Genomic DNA, 16,164 nt, shown 5'->3' with positions numbered 1-16,164 from the left:
TATATCCTCTAGTTCTGGAGTTCTTTATAACAGTGAAAATTCTGTCTTCATTTGTTGTACTAACCCATCTCAGAGCCTTATAAACCTCCATCATTTCTCCCTCTAAGATGCGTGGTTGCCACATAATCAAAGATGCCTCTTTAGCCCACATAATCATTATTCCTCATACATTTGCCCTTTTGCCAATTTCACCGTACGAGTTGTCCTTCCTTGGACACTTTCAAGAAGCTCAATGTCTTTTTTCAGATGAGGTCTCCATACTTGAACACAGTATTCCAAATGCGGTCTCAATTGCTTTGTACAGTGGGATTATGACCTCACTATCTCTATAGGATATTATTGGATAAATCATTGATAGAACACCATAGACTTTCCTGGTTGCCTGTTAACACTGCTCAGTAAACTTCATATCTGCCTGTACCATAACTCCCAGATCCCTCTCTTCTTCTATTGTTTTGCACTTTTCTGCATTAAAACATAGTTGCACTTTTCTGACCATGCATACTAAAAGATTCATTCTGAAGAATCAGTGTGTCTTTCGTGTATTCTTCAGAGCCTGTTCAAGTTATCCCGAAGAAGTGCTGCTTGGCACTGATCATTAACGACTCTCCCTAACTTTACATCATCTGCAAATTTCGACATATCCTTTATCCCTTCATTGATGTCATATACAAAAATCAGAAACAACTGGTGCCTCCGTAGCCAGGTGGGAAGGAGCAGCAGTGCATAGCACATGCTTCTTGATTAGACCGGGGTTCGAGTCCGTCACCACCAAATACGGAGGATGCGGAAAGGTCAGGGAATGACCACCGCATATTCCCGGAGCAATATGGCCTTAGTTGCTAATGCTCCTAAAAACCAAATAACAAAAACAAACAACAAACAAACAGAAACAACTGTGGTCGAAGGACCAATCATTTGGAGGAACTCCACTTCTGACGTTATGCCAATCGAAGAATATCTATTAATCACAACCCTCTGCCTTCTGCCTTACAGCTGCATTGTGATCCATCTTAGAATTTATTCAATAATCCCAAAATGTTCCAGTTATACAGTGGCCTCTTGTGAGGGACTGAGTCATATGCCTTCCTAAAATCCAATTAAATGTCTAATTTGTTTACTAGCTTATGAGTAACTGTGCCAAAATAGCTTACCAGTTTAGTAAAACAGGATTTCATTTTAACACAACCATATTATTTGTCCTTTAGAATTACATTTCTGTTTAAATGGGATTGCACTCTTAATCATTGTCTCTAAGATTTTCCCTACCACTGAAGTCAGAGTAACTTGTCTGTAGTTTCTGACTTCACTCTTAGAACTATGTTTATGTATTAGCAATACTTTGGAACTTTTCCATTTCAAAGGAATCTCTCCAGTGTACAAAGATACCCTCTTAATTAACCTGAATGGTTCAACTATCTGGCTGCTTCTTTCAAAATTACTGGCTATATACACCACAAACCCCAGGAGCCTCACTTGCCTTTAGGTTCAGAATTTTTTCTTATGAACAATAATCTGTAATTTCAAAATCGCTAATTTCATATGACTCATCCTCTCCTCAGTATAAAGGGTCTTTCATTAGTAAAGACTGATGCAAAGTACCTATTTAATTCATCAGAAACCTCAGCTGAGTTATCTAAGTTTTCCCACACCCAGTGCATAAAGGTACAGTCCGATTTGTTTTCTTCTTCTTTGCATTCGCATACATGAAAAACTCTTTGTCCCCATTCTGTGTTCCCTCTTACCCAGTGCTTTCTCATACTCAGCCTTCCCTAACTTTATCTGTGGTTAAAGATCGACTTGTAACTGTTGTAGGCTTCAGTATTTTTCATCTCTTACAAATTGTTGTAAGCAATGAAACCACTTGTCTTTCACCTAATTTTTATACCCAAAATTTTCACAATAGCAAAATGTCATGTGCTAAATTGTATCAAACATTGAACTGTCATGCACCAAATTGATGTGTACCATCCTGTGATGCCGCACGTCATATTGTTGAGTACCAGTATCATGTTCACTTTCTCATTTGTTTTCACTTGCTTTTGTGTTACTTTAATTTTCCTCTTTCAAAATTCTTGAAACAAAATCAGAATAATTGTTCATACCAGGAAACTTTCATAGTCCATATTTTTGAACAGTATTACTCTTATTTACATGAAACTAACCAGATCAGTCAAAATGGATAAGTACAAACCAGAATATAAAGTGGAAAATAGTTCTCTTGTGTTTTCATGGGACACATGTTTATATAAACTTTAAGTTGTTTTTTTTTGATCCCGAAAGTAAAAAGTGAATGTTTTGAAAAACCATTTATGCTTGGTTACCTTAGCTGAGCATAATATTTTGTATCTTTGATTTTGCTAAAAGTTTCATTTTTTTCTTTTCATTTTATGAAGATAATTTTGTGTTATCATTGTTCTAGGTCCTCATGACATTGTAGTTGAGTATTTTGGAAGAAAAATCAGTGGTTCTCCATATACTTTTAAAGTATATGATGCTCAAAGAGTAAAGGTCAGTGGGATGCCACATGGAAATTTAGGAAAGACTGTGCAATTTACAGGTGAGAATGATGTTTCTAAAATTTTTTTAATTAAATATTTCACAAAGGAATCAAGATAATTGCCATACCAGAAGTTTAACATATAAAATTTTAAACTAGTGTGAACTAAAAATTTTGGAGATTTGGAGATTTTTAAAGAGAACTGTAGTTTCTGAAAAGAAGCTGTTAAAAGAAGGTGTTACTTGTTAGTTTCTTTTACTGTGTGCTATTGTTTTTATATACATGCATATCTCCTCTTCTGGGATGAATTTGTCATCTTCTCTAGCCAATTACTGAAAAGCAACTGCATATTGTTATTGCTGAACCTGATTTGTTGGCTTTCTAAACAGCTTCTCAAAATTCACCTCAGTGGTGTTCTCAGTAATCCCAACCTAGATGCTCATTTTCTAGTGGATTCTTGTGGGTCTTCTTCAGTGCTTCCCCACACTCGCTTCATATTGTTATCAGTACAGCCTCTTCATGGGAAATCAGCTACAGACACCTGTTTTTGGAATCATGCAACTAGACAATGAATCATGGATCTGATGGTGATGATCTAATTTTATAATGTCTTTGATAAGCTCTCTGCATTTTAATAATTGAGCTTTGATTTGCAAAATAAAAAAAAAAGTATTATAGAAAAGAAGGTTACAAACTTTTAAAACCCCTTTGTGACTTTTGGTCCATCCTGTTTATTTGTTCAATTTTGGATAAATATATTTTTGACAACAGATCATTTAAACTTGCGCCATAAATAATTTGTAAATCTCTTTGTTCAAAGCCTGTATAATTAGCTTCCTTTAAAAGTTTTGTTAATTCAGATATGATATAGCTGGGAAATTAGTTCCTACTTTAAGAGTTTGATCTTTAGTAAGTAAAGCCTGTAAGCTGTTCAGAGATAATGAACAAAAAAAAAAAAAAAAAAAAAAGAGAGAGAGAGAGAAAAAATAAAAATAAATGAAAGTAGTAGAGATACGAGAAGTAAGTAAAGAAAACTTGTAGAGATACGAGAAGTAAATAAAATGTGTGAAAGAAGGTGAAAAAATAAAAATAAATGAAAGTAGTAGAGATACGAGAAGTAAGTAAAGAAAACTTGTAGAGATACGAGAAGTAAATAAAATGTGTGAAAGAAGGTGAGAAAAGAACAGCAGAAAAAAAAAATAATAATACATATATAAAGAAATAAGACAATATTATTATACTAGATATATACATCAGATTATATTGTCGTATATCACACAATCCTGGTCATTTTCAAGTGTCAACCACCAGGCAAAATAGAATTATATCTATAGTAGTGGGGACAGATAAAAAAAAAATTATGTGAAATAATGTAAAATTTAAGCTTTTAGGGAAGATATGAAGACTGCCGGCATATAATTTAAGGTCGACATGACAGAGGACCTGAAAATAGTTATCCTCCTTTATAGCTTAAATTTTACATTATTTCATATAATCCCCCCCCCCACCATACTATATTTAGATGTAATTCTATTTTGCCATATCATTTGCTTTATGTTAGAAACAGAGGATACTATATTATTGTCTTGTCGGGCAGTTCTGCTGGTTGACATTTGAAAATGACACCAGGATTGTGCAATATACAACAATATAATCATGTATATATCTAGTAAATAGATTTTCCTTCCTGAAGCTGACAATGCTTTTCGACCGTATGTCGTGATCACAGGAATGAAAATTACCGAATCCGGTTAAACCTGAAACTTAAATAGTGATTATTTTTCTTCGTGCATGCGCGTAAAGGTCCACGCATCGGAGATCAAATATGGCCGCCGAACATTAACAGAATTCTCGTGTAATTTAATTTCTACGGTTTCTGCAATTAATAGTCATGTATAATTACGTTGAACATTAATTCAACTCGTATGACCAAGTCCATACGAGTTGGGTGACATCCCCCCCACAGACACACAACATACTACCACAGAATATGTCAGCTAGTTCATGAACACCCCCACACCCAGTATCCAACAAACCGACATATCAGCAGGTTACAAATCTTTCCTCGTGTACACTATCGCAGGACCAGATTTCACTTTTATCCAAAGGACTAAATTATAATTTACCACCTCGAAAACTGCCTAAAAAACAATGCGTAATTGATATTGAATTTGGACTTCGTAATTTTCCACAAAAAGATGTATTTATTCAACAAGTTAACCAAGTGGTGAATAACATAAAAGAAACGCGACTTCCTAAATTGAATACACATGACAGTTCAGCTTTACGAGAACTTCGGGGAAATAAGGACATTATTATACAGAGGGCAGATAAAGTAGATACAGTGGTAATACTTGATAAACATGAGTATATTAATAAGTTAGATTCAGTTGTGTCAGATACCTCCACTTATCGTGAAGTAGACCCGGCACTGTTTACCAATTTGGTCAATCAATATAATAAAACATTAACCATGTATCGAAAAAACGACTACATTACTATGGTTCAGTTGAAGGAATTGAAGTCCAGAACATACAATATTCCTTCACTTTTCGGTCAGGTAAAATTACACAAGACTGGATTTCCTATTCGACCTATTGTTTCCTACAGGTACTCGGCATTTTCATCCTTAGCCACACATGTATATAACATTATACCCTTTAGACAGGTAATACAATTTGCGATTAAGAACTACGATACATTATTTAATAATCTTAAAGACTGTAGACTCAGCGACAATGACAATTTATTCTCACTAGATGTTGCCTCATTATATACGAATGTAAACGTTAAATACACATTAGATATTATTTGGGATATGTTAAATAAAAACTCGACATCGATTAATTATACGAAGCTACTAATTAAGGAAATTTTTCACTTAATTAAACTGTTAGTTGAGGCTAACTACATCACCTTTCGAGACAAGGTGTACAAACAAATTTTTGGATTACCAATGGGTTTGAGCCTGAGTGGCTTAATGTCAGAGATCTATCTCTCAACGATTGAGCAGATACATTTGACACCTTTTTGACCCCGTATCACATACTATGGGAGGTATTTAGACGATGTTCTAGTTATTACCGATAGTAGTACTATTCAAGACATTTTACATTCGTTTAATAATATTCATTCTAGACTCAAATTTACATTGGAAAGGGAGGATACGGATACAAAGTCATTAAACTTTCTAAATTTCACGCTTACCCGGGACTCGAATAAAATACAATTTAGCATCTATCGAAAACTGACAAACAACGGTATGCTTCTATATTATAATAGCTATCACCCGTTCACCTACAAAAGATCGATTATCTTTAATCAATTTCTAAATGCCTATAAATATTCAACGACGGATTCTGCTTTGGACTCAGAAATACAAATATTAACTAGCAGATTCTTAAACAGGGGTTATTTTATTACCACAATAAACCGAATTAAGGTACAAGCTAAGGATAGGATACAAAATACTACACCAATGAACAATAGTAATAATATCAAAAAATACTTTATTTCTGTCCCATATGTTGAACAGTGGCACAAACAGCTTAACAGATTCTTTAAAGATACCGAGTTTAAAATTGTAGCTAGGCCAATACGGAAATTACACACTATACTGAACAATCGCTCGGTTCTTTCCGCGTTCACAACACAAATTAATGATCCGGTATACAACATTTCTTGCGGTGATTGCCACTCGTCTTACCAAGGTTCGACGCGATTTTCTCTTAATATTCGTGTAAATCAACATGAAGCCTCAGTTCGTGCTTCTCGTTCAGCAGCGTCAGAATTAGCCTTTCATGCCATTAACGAAAAACATACTTTTTATTTAACGAGGCCAAAATACTTAATGTTCAACGTAATTATACGCGACTATTAATTGCAGAAACCGTAGAAATTAAATTACAAGAATGCTGTTAATGTTTGGCGGCCATATTTGATCTCCGATGTGTGGACCTTTACGCGCATGCACGAAGACATTTATAAATTAAGCATTTATAAATAATTAAATAATTAATTTATTATAATTAATAATAATAAATAATATATTTATAATTAATAAATAAACAAATAAATAAATAATTATTTATTTAGTTATTCACATTATTATAATTTAACTTATGGTAATATTTAATATAATTCAATGATAGTATATATTTCGGCTTCATATGGAGGAATTGCAAGTTGCTGCCTCTAATGAATGCTTAATTGTTTATTTATTTTATTATAACTTAACTTTCATCAACGTTTAATATAATTCAATAGTAATGGGTCGATATGCTAATTTAGCAACGCCTGTGCCGCCATCTATTTTCCTTTTTTCTTCTATATAAGCTGATTCAGCTTACAGTATGTCAGTGGTGTGGCTCTACTCTAGAGTGCTCTCTGTTCTACAGTTTATTTTTCGCTGCATAAGAACCACTGCCGTGCAAATCCTCTGCATTGGTGGATCGATCGGAGGAGGGAAGGTGAATTGGTACTTCGATCTTTTCACCATGGCGACGATTTGTATAGCGATTGAAATGCAGCGATTCCATGAACATTTTTGGCCTCGTGGTCCTCTGTCGATATGGGACATAATGGTCAGTCTATTTTATTTTAATTTATTTTGATTTTGTTATTGTTTGGTAGTTCCTTTAACCCGTTTTTGGTGATATTTCACGTCTTTCGGAACTGGTACCTCTCGGGGGGGGGGGGGGTACCGCTAAATTAATATGTAATTGGCATTATCCTAAAATTTATAGTTTTTTGTTAATTGGATTTAAAACTTGAAATTATATAAGGGTTTCCGGGCTACTATTTATGTCTATTCTTTTTTTACGTTCGTTTATTTATTTGGGTTATTTTTATGTTAATTTTCGCTCTACAGTTTTTGCCATACTACTGACTTATGTTTTATTTTATTTAATTTAAAATATTGGATATATATATATATACAGTAAACCCCCGCTATTCGCGGTATATGTATTTGATGTTTCGCGTATTCACGGTCGCTGATTTAATACAAAATGAAACCTAAAAAAAAATGTGAATTTTAAAGCGCCGTGAATATTTTCCGCCATAAAAAACCATGGGTGTGGCTAAAATTATCTTTTCCGGTCAAAACAGCACTCAGTGGGTTGGGGGGGAGAGGGCTGACAAAATCGCGAGCGTGGATGTTTCTCGCTAATCCTTGTTTAGTATGTGTTATGCGCTTGTCACGGAGGGTTTCGTTGTTTGCTTTTAATTTATATGCTTATAAACTGAATAAATTTATCAATTTATAAATTGATATGCTTACAAAAGTGATAAATCTACCGTTTTTCAGTGTAAAACACAGACTTTTTCGAGTGTGTTAACGGAAGAAAGTGACTTTATTGTGGACAAGTTCTTTCTATCCCATACAAAAATATGGCTACGAATAACGGGAAATGTCAAAAGATCAATGAAGGTGATGACATTAATGAATAAAATTGAGTTATTAGACAAAATTTCTAATGGTGAAAGTGTCTCCTCAGTGGCAAGACATTATAAAATCAGAGTCAACGGTACGATCAATCAAGAAATCGGAAGAAAAAAATCCGCCGTAGTGTCCGTGAAAATGCACTAATTGCTTCAAAAATTTGCTCTGTAACTCGTGAAGTTAAATTAGAAAAAATGGAAAAAGCTTAAGATCTGTGGATAGAAGACCAAATTCAAAATAAAATTCCGTTAAGTTCACTCATCATTCGTGAAAAGGCAAAACTCCTTTAACAACACTTTAGCGAAACTGGTGATAGCACTGGCGGGATAAGTTTTTTAGCTAGCAAAGGCACTGGTTTGAAATTTTTAATAAATATTACATTTAATATTAAATTGTTTCTTATTTTCATTTCAATGCCATATGCTTGCATTTCACTATGTACTGTCTATGTGCATAGTCATATTGTGAAGGTACATATAATACATACATAGACAAAATTTTAGACTAGTTTTTCTTATATATTTCATACTTTGGAACGGAACCCCGTTGTTACTATGGGAGCCATAACTCAGTATTCGCGGCATTTCTCAGGAACGTATCCCCCACAAATAGTGGGGGTTTGCTGTATATATATATATATATATACAGTCGATTCCTGTTATTTGGGACACATCGGGACTAGTCCATTTTGGCCCGATTAAGCGACTACCCCAGTTATCCAAAGTTTCATGTAAAAAAAAGTTAAAAACACAATGGACCCCCGCATTACAATTGGTTCACTGTACAATCAAATCGTGGAGATAGGAGAAATCCCAGGTGCCGTCTGACATGAACATACCTGTACAATCAAATCACGTTACGATGAAGTCATCATAGTAAAGTACCATTCACTATATGATGTGTAGTAAGCGCCGGTCATTGTGATCACGTTTGTGAATTGAATTTTAATTTTATTAAACAGTGATTCTAATTAGTGAAAATAGGAGGAATATTATCCACAGGCTATAAAAGTGAAGATATATTAAGCACAAATTTACCCTTTATTACCTTACCAATTTAAAAATTAAATGATACGTGAAAATCGGAAGAATATACGTGAAAATCGGAAGAATATATGTGATAATCGGAATAATTAATACGTACTATAATATGTACCTACTAACTAGTTGACATTTCTGTTCACTGACATTTGTGGGTGGGGGTTAAAATTTAAAAAAGTAAAAAGATAAGCAAACAATAACAAAGAACACAGCACACACAAATTGCAAGTAACACGATAATTGCAAGTGGGAACGGAGTGACAAGTTATGACGTTTTAAAAATAGTAATGAAGAGAAGATTCTAAAAATTAATTTTTTTTATAAGATTGAAGATTTCATGGAAGTGTAAATGCATTTCACCATAATAACCCATGGAATTCCAGCTGTCGGTATTATCGCAGATTCAATAAGATCGAGTTTACTATCCATTTATGATAGATTCCACTAACAGAAAATCCCAATAAACAGGTGACTGCTAATTGTTTTATGGTTGTGACCTCCAGAAATTCGACCGAACCACGTGGTACAGTTGGAGACAATTGTAGGGTAATTTCCAGTGCTGCTGTCTCCTGCCCCGATTAAATGGCATGTTGTCTCAAATAAGCAAAGTAAACCCTGGCTATTTTCTCGATTGGGTTTTGTTTTTTAAGATTTGCTCCAATTAACCAGTGGCCCAAATAACCGGGATCCACTGTATTTGAATAATTGAATGGCTAAGATTAGAGAATGTATAAAACTGTATAGCTTCATTAAGTGTTCATGGATTCAATAAAATTATAACCTTATTAATTAATTTGTAAGGAGATAACAATGTTTATTTTTCACTTTTGTTAATGATAGAAAAAGAACAAAAAATCAGTTAATTAAAGGGGAAAAAATCCAAATGTGCTTGAAACGGAATGCACTAAATATATTTATTAATAGATATAATGAATGTTAACTGTTTATTTTATCTGTTAATAAGGCTGCGAAAGAACAAGACCAAGATTTTAGCATAAGTTGAGGTGCCTGAGATAATATTGCAAAACTTACAAAAAAGTATTCAATTTTATTTAAAACTATAGGCATATCACTTTTATTGCCATGTGGTACGTAATATTTTTAGGAAGGGAGGTCAGGACTCTCTGTTCATGAGCCTGCAGGTTGATTGCCCTTTTTATAAATAAAATATAAGCTTTCTGAGTGAAATATTTAATAGTCTGTTACTTACATAACCATTTATCAGATTTACTATGAAATTTCTCATCTTTTTGTCATGAAAATACCAACTAAATGGGCTGACAATTTTATTTAAAATAAGAATTTTAAAATTTGCTGCAGTAATGTGTGTGTGGCAGTGATAACTGATATTAAATTAAAGAACTATGTTAAGGTGCGTGCTGAGTTCCAGGGCATAGACAATTGATATTAAATTCTTATGAATAGATGAGTAGATTAGCACACTAAAACATAGATTCAATTCGAAAGATATATTTCCTATAGAGATTTAAAAACTTAGACATAAAACCTGTAGACTCCTCCACAACATCGACTGGGCTTTGTCGAAGCAGACTACCCGACTCCAAATTCAAGCACAAGTTTATGCTATGTAACAAAATTTACAGTTTAATATATGTATATATATATATATATAAAGGGAGGAAGAGCAATCATACAGACATTGAATGTGCTGATAGTACCGGTTCAGTATAGCAGTCTTGTATTGTCAATTTGTATACAATGAAACTTATGCCTCAGTAAGAAAATCTGTTAGGAAAAGATTAAATTATAGTTTACATGAAAATTTCTTATCTAAAAAACAATCTATAACATTGAATTTCCTTTGTACCATATATGGTAGAAGGGAAAATTAAATAATATGAATGCAGCCCCAATGATCTTACAGGCTCACAAATGCCAAGGACTTACCGCTCTTTGTAAAAATAAAGATATTGCTATACAACATGCCAATAAGGGTTATATGGCTGTAATATTAAATAAAACTAAATATTTTAGTAAGCTTTGTGATGTTATATTGGGCACCAGTATAACATCACAAGGCAAACTTTGGTTCTTGCCGTTTTGCAACCTTTTTAAACTATACAATGAAAAATTTGCACTCTTTTGTAAAAAGGATTATATTTCTATGGCTATGCTAAAAGAATTTAAGGCTAGGAGATGCTAGATCCTTACCTCGTTTGGCTATATTAAAGAGGGAATACCTATTAGTCAGATTGTTTCATATAGGAACTCTATCTTGTCTTGTCTTCCCTAGCATCTCATATTGACAACATTATAAACCCTTATCGAGATACAGTCAGTTTTGTCTAATAAAAACATTAAATACAGGGTGATTCACTACCAGTGCGACAAACTTGAAGGAGGTGTAGGGGGCACAAAGACGAATCGGAATCACATAGCATTGCAGGGTCCGAAATGCCTTCGTCATGCGGTAGAGGACGTTGAATAGGAGGTTGCGTGAACAGCGATCCCGCTGGAAGTCAGCATTTGCTAACCGGTTCCCGAGGCAGAAGGATGTCCGAGTATTTAAACGTTGAACTGGCCGACATGCACCTCACATATGGAGGTGCGGACTGTAACGGGCACGCCGCTCGTACCAGGAACGTTTCCCGCACAGGCATGCTCTTCATCATATGATTTTCGCACGTGTGCACAGTAGGTTACGTGAGACTGGTTGTTTCACGAGAGGTACCATGAATCGAGAGCGAATGACAAGGATGCCAGACAATGAGGAGAATGTCCTACGTCTTCCAGAAGGCAATCCGAGTAGGAGTACTCGAGCGATAGGCCAACGATTGTGTATTTCCCAATGAACTGTATGGAGGATACTGTCAACAAACCAAATGAGTTCATACCATCTGCAACATGTCCAATCATTGGAGCCTGCTGATTATCCACTCCGGAGGACTTTTGCTACTTGGTTTCTTCAACAGAAACAGTTCGCAAATGCTGACTTCCGGTGGGATCGCTGTTCACGCGACCTCCCGTTCAACGTCCTCTACTGTATGACGGAGGCATTTCGGACCCTGCAATGCTATGTGATTCCGATTCGTCTTTGTGCCCCCTACACCTCCTGCAAGTTTGTTGCACTGGTAGTGAATCACCCTGTATATATTTAATAACCTTAGAAATAGAAATTTTTCTAACATGGTTAGCTTATTTTCATTAGTTCTTAGCCTTTTGGAAGCCCACAGATAGATCCAACAAATCTAAATAACTGCCAATCAAATTCTTTCAACAGAATTTGAATGGATGTGAATTCCTATAAAATAATGATAAAGGTCCTACTATGTATATTTACAAGAGACATATCTAAAAGGAAATGAGATTCCTGACTTCCGTAATTGTACAATTATTTAGAAAGACGGCTAGGGAGGCATCATCATTATCGTGGTAATTGTACTCCTTTTTACTTCACTCCTTGTCACCACCATAGGGACTATAGCACTTTGCCTTACAGTAGCCTTGCTCCTAATATTTGCGCTACTTATTTCTCACCTGGGAATGACATCTGCCAGGTGGAGATATTAGAAGTGTTTTTTTTTTTTTTTGGTTGATTACAGCATCGGCCAAAAAAAAATAATAATAAAATAAATAAAAATACAAAATAAAATAAAATACTACAAAATTTTGTAAAATAAAATACTACACAAAGCCATTAGTTTGTGTAGTTCCTCCTTGAACTTTGTTCAAACTATCTACTTCCATACCAATGGATGTCAGATTGTTCAGATTGTTAATGCAAATTTGCATCTGCAACCATCCTTCCTCAATTAGAATTTATGCCCCTCCATGTGTGCAGTAGTAGTAGTAATGGAAATTGATGCAAGAAATCAAGCTACTATATCTTCCACTAAAAAAATAAAAAAAATTCTGAACAAGATGAAGAATCCAATCAGCAGTTTGGTGAATCCATTTAAAGCCTTAAACACCTCATTCAGATTACCTGCAAGTTGATCTGAATGAGGTGATCTCTAGATGCTGCAATTTTCAGAACTGAGCCTTTCTTAGTATGTCCCGCCCCCACTGGTCCCCTCACCAATCTCGTTGCTCTCCTCTGTACCCATTCCAGCAGTCCTACTCCTTCCTAAAATGAAGACTCCAGACCTCTATGCAATACTGAAGATGTGGCTTGACCATTGCCATATATAATGGTATCACCTCCTTATCCTTGCTAGAAAAATTTCTGTATATCATTGACAAAACCACCATGAGCTGTTCTGGCAGCTTATCTTTACTGCTCAGAGAACTTCATGTCAGACTGCACATCCCCATTCCCTCCCCAGGTCCTTTCCATTTTCTACCACCCCTGGTGTAGTACCACACAGTTGATACAGTACTCCGGGATTATTGCTACCCATATGCATTATCTTGCAATTGTAAATGTTAAAATACAATTTAAATTTCTCAGCCCATCTGCCTAATTTTTCTAGATCCAGCAGCATATCTTTGTTACTGTCATTAACTATCCTACCAACCTTTGTATCATCTGAAAACTTAAACATTAAGCTTATATACCCTCATCAGTATCATTAATAAATACAGAAAACAACAATGAGCCTAGCACTGAACCTGTGGGACTCTTCTAATAACATTAATCTATGAAGAGCAGTCCATTGATAACCACTGTCTTCTCCTACTCAACCATTCCTTTATCCATAGCAGTTACTTTCCTTTAACTATGCTGCTCCAATTTGTGCAGTAGTTTTTTATGTGTAAAGCTATCAAAAGTTTTCCTGCAATCAAAGTATATGATATCAAAATTATTTTTTTTTGTATCCATTTCCTTTGTCACTGCATCATAATATCCAGTCAGATTGGTCAGAGAAGATCTCCCCTTAACAAACCCATGCTGTGACCGAAGTATAACTGCACTCCTGTCCAGCAGTCGTACATTTCTTTAACCACTGACTCCATTATTTTTCCTGGTAAGGAAAATAATGGAGAAGTTAATCTAACAGGTGTGTAATTGCTCATGTCACCCTTTGATCCCCTTTTTGATTTATGGATACATTCACACATCTCTAGGGTGCTGGGATGTCCCTGAATCCAAAGATGCTCTCATACTTATGGCTAATGGTTTGCTTACCTCCTTAGTTGCCTCCCTTAATATAACTGGATAAATCACATCCAACCCAGGTGCGCTTTCTATGTTTAACTTCAAGAGTTTCTCTTCCACTTTCCTCTCAGTTATTACAAAATATTTTAGATCTCTGTTTGAGTGATAAACTTCTGCCATCCACTTCCCTTAAGAATTCCTCATGTGTGAATATATGTGCAAAATTTCAGCCATTTCAGCAACCTGAGAGTGATCGTGAATAGTTAAACCATTGATATCAAGTGGACCAGTGTGAGTCAACCCCTTCCTTCTGCTGTTTTTATAAGTAAAGAAGTCTTTTCTGCTTTTCTTGGCATTCTTTGTCAGGCATAATCTGCCCAGACTTGCCTAACCTCCTTTATGACTTTATCGCAGACTGGTTTATATCTACCATGGGCTTCTGTATCACCTGATAATTTATGTCCATCCTGCACATTTTTCGTCTCTGCCATATATCGTAGTAGTTCAATTTAGCATTAGTATTAGTAGAGGCATACGATGCAAAAAAGCAAGCTTATGCAGCATCAGGCAAAAAAAAAAAAAAAACAACCCTCCCATTTCACCCCTCCATCTAAATGCCTGTCCAGCTCAGCCTAAAATTTATTTAGGTTATTAGCTTCCACAACAAAAGATGGAAGCCTGTTCCGCCAATCAACTACCTGCATGCTAAAGGCAATAATTACATCTATTTGCTCTAATCCTTGAATAGTATTTCTTAGTTTAGTAACTAAAAGTATAGTAACTTTTATGATTATTTCTCATTTTTAATTTGTTGTTGGTGGTCTCACTGTAAAGAATATAAAACTGTCTGAGACCACAGTAGTTTCCTTTACAAAAGCAAAAACAAACCTTTCCTTTATCCTTGATGGAGTTACATATTTAAATAAATCATTAATCAGTGCACTGTGATCACTGTCATATTGTTCTTTTATCTTCATGTATTAAGAATCTGCATGCAGATTCTTAATACATGAAGAATCCCTGCTGATAATTAGATCAAGTGCATCAGATCAAACAATGATCCAATAAATTTACAGAAGTCTTGTTGTTGATTTATTGGATGACTGTTTATATTATTCACTGTTCACACAGCAATTTATTCTGTGTATGGGTGACCAGCCCACATATTCCAGTCAATATTTGGAAAGTTAAAATCCCCCATTATAAGTAACCAGATTTACTGGCCCACCCTATTTCTCTGTAGAGTTGTTTGTTGTAGTCATAGTCATTTTGCCTATAACAACTTCTAGTCTCATTTTTGTTTTACCAGTGCTTATGTTGCACTAAACTGACTGCCTTAGATTTTATTATTATCACAAATCCCCCACCTTTCCTGTGTACAGATGGCCTAAGTTTGTGTAGAGTGTGCGATGTTCTGTCAGGGTCTCTCAAATTGGACTGCAGTGGGAACAACCTGCCGGGAAATGCCCTGCCATGCTGATGCCATTCCTCTTCCTTCCTTCCTTCCTTCCTTCCTTTCCATGCCATACCTTAAAGGAAGGAAGAGGAATGCCATGCTGATGCCATTCCTCTTCCTTCCTTTAAGGTATGGCATGGGAAATGCTAATAGTGGCTTCAGCTGGTTTGGCCTTTGTGGGATTTCATAGAGAGAAGCACTGTGCGTTCTCCTTCCCTTACACGGTTCTCTGGCCCTATGAATTTGCTTCCCCACAATGTCTGTTTTTTTTTACCCATATCCCTTTCTCTACCCTTTACCTGGTCAACTTCATTCCCACAAACCCTTTTCTGATCTTGATAGTCCTGCCCCTCTATTCCTTTAACTCTCATTTGCAGTTAGTCTTCCCATGTTCCACCTTCGTCTTCTTCCCCCCCACCCACTTTAACTACCCCCACACTCCCTTTACAACAATAATTCCACCCCCCGGGGGGGAAAGTTCAGACACAGTCCAGGGCCTTTATATACTCCCTGCTATACCCGGTCTCTCTATACAGGGCAAAGGACGAGCAACGTGGGGTTCCACTAGGGGCTTCCACAGCTTCACAAGGGGCTGCTTGACAAGCAACATTATACTCTGTCCTTTATATACACATCATACTCCCCCATATTCAAATTTTGTATCCC

The 16,164-nt window shown here is 35.5% G+C and overlaps 1 protein-coding gene across 2 annotated transcripts in view; it reads left to right on the top strand.

Annotated features, from left to right (window-relative positions):
* Positions 1–16,164, top strand: part of jbug (filamin-type immunoglobulin domains fbug) — a 1,114,928-nt gene that overhangs the window by 440,556 nt on the left and 658,208 nt on the right. For both annotated transcript variants that reach the window (XM_090381438.1, XM_090381439.1), the window contains exon 21: positions 2,423–2,560. In XM_090381438.1, coding sequence (XP_090237564.1) covers positions 2,423–2,560 — 138 coding nt within the window. The remainder of the gene's footprint in view (positions 1–2,422; positions 2,561–16,164) is intronic.

The sequence above is a fragment of the Mastigoproctus giganteus genome, chromosome 9, assembly GCF_048544385.1.
Source record: "Mastigoproctus giganteus isolate SK-2022 chromosome 9, ASM4854438v1, whole genome shotgun sequence".
Lineage (NCBI taxonomy): Eukaryota > Metazoa > Arthropoda > Arachnida > Uropygi > Thelyphonidae > Mastigoproctus > Mastigoproctus giganteus.
This window is presented reverse-complemented; position numbering and strand designations above follow the sequence as displayed.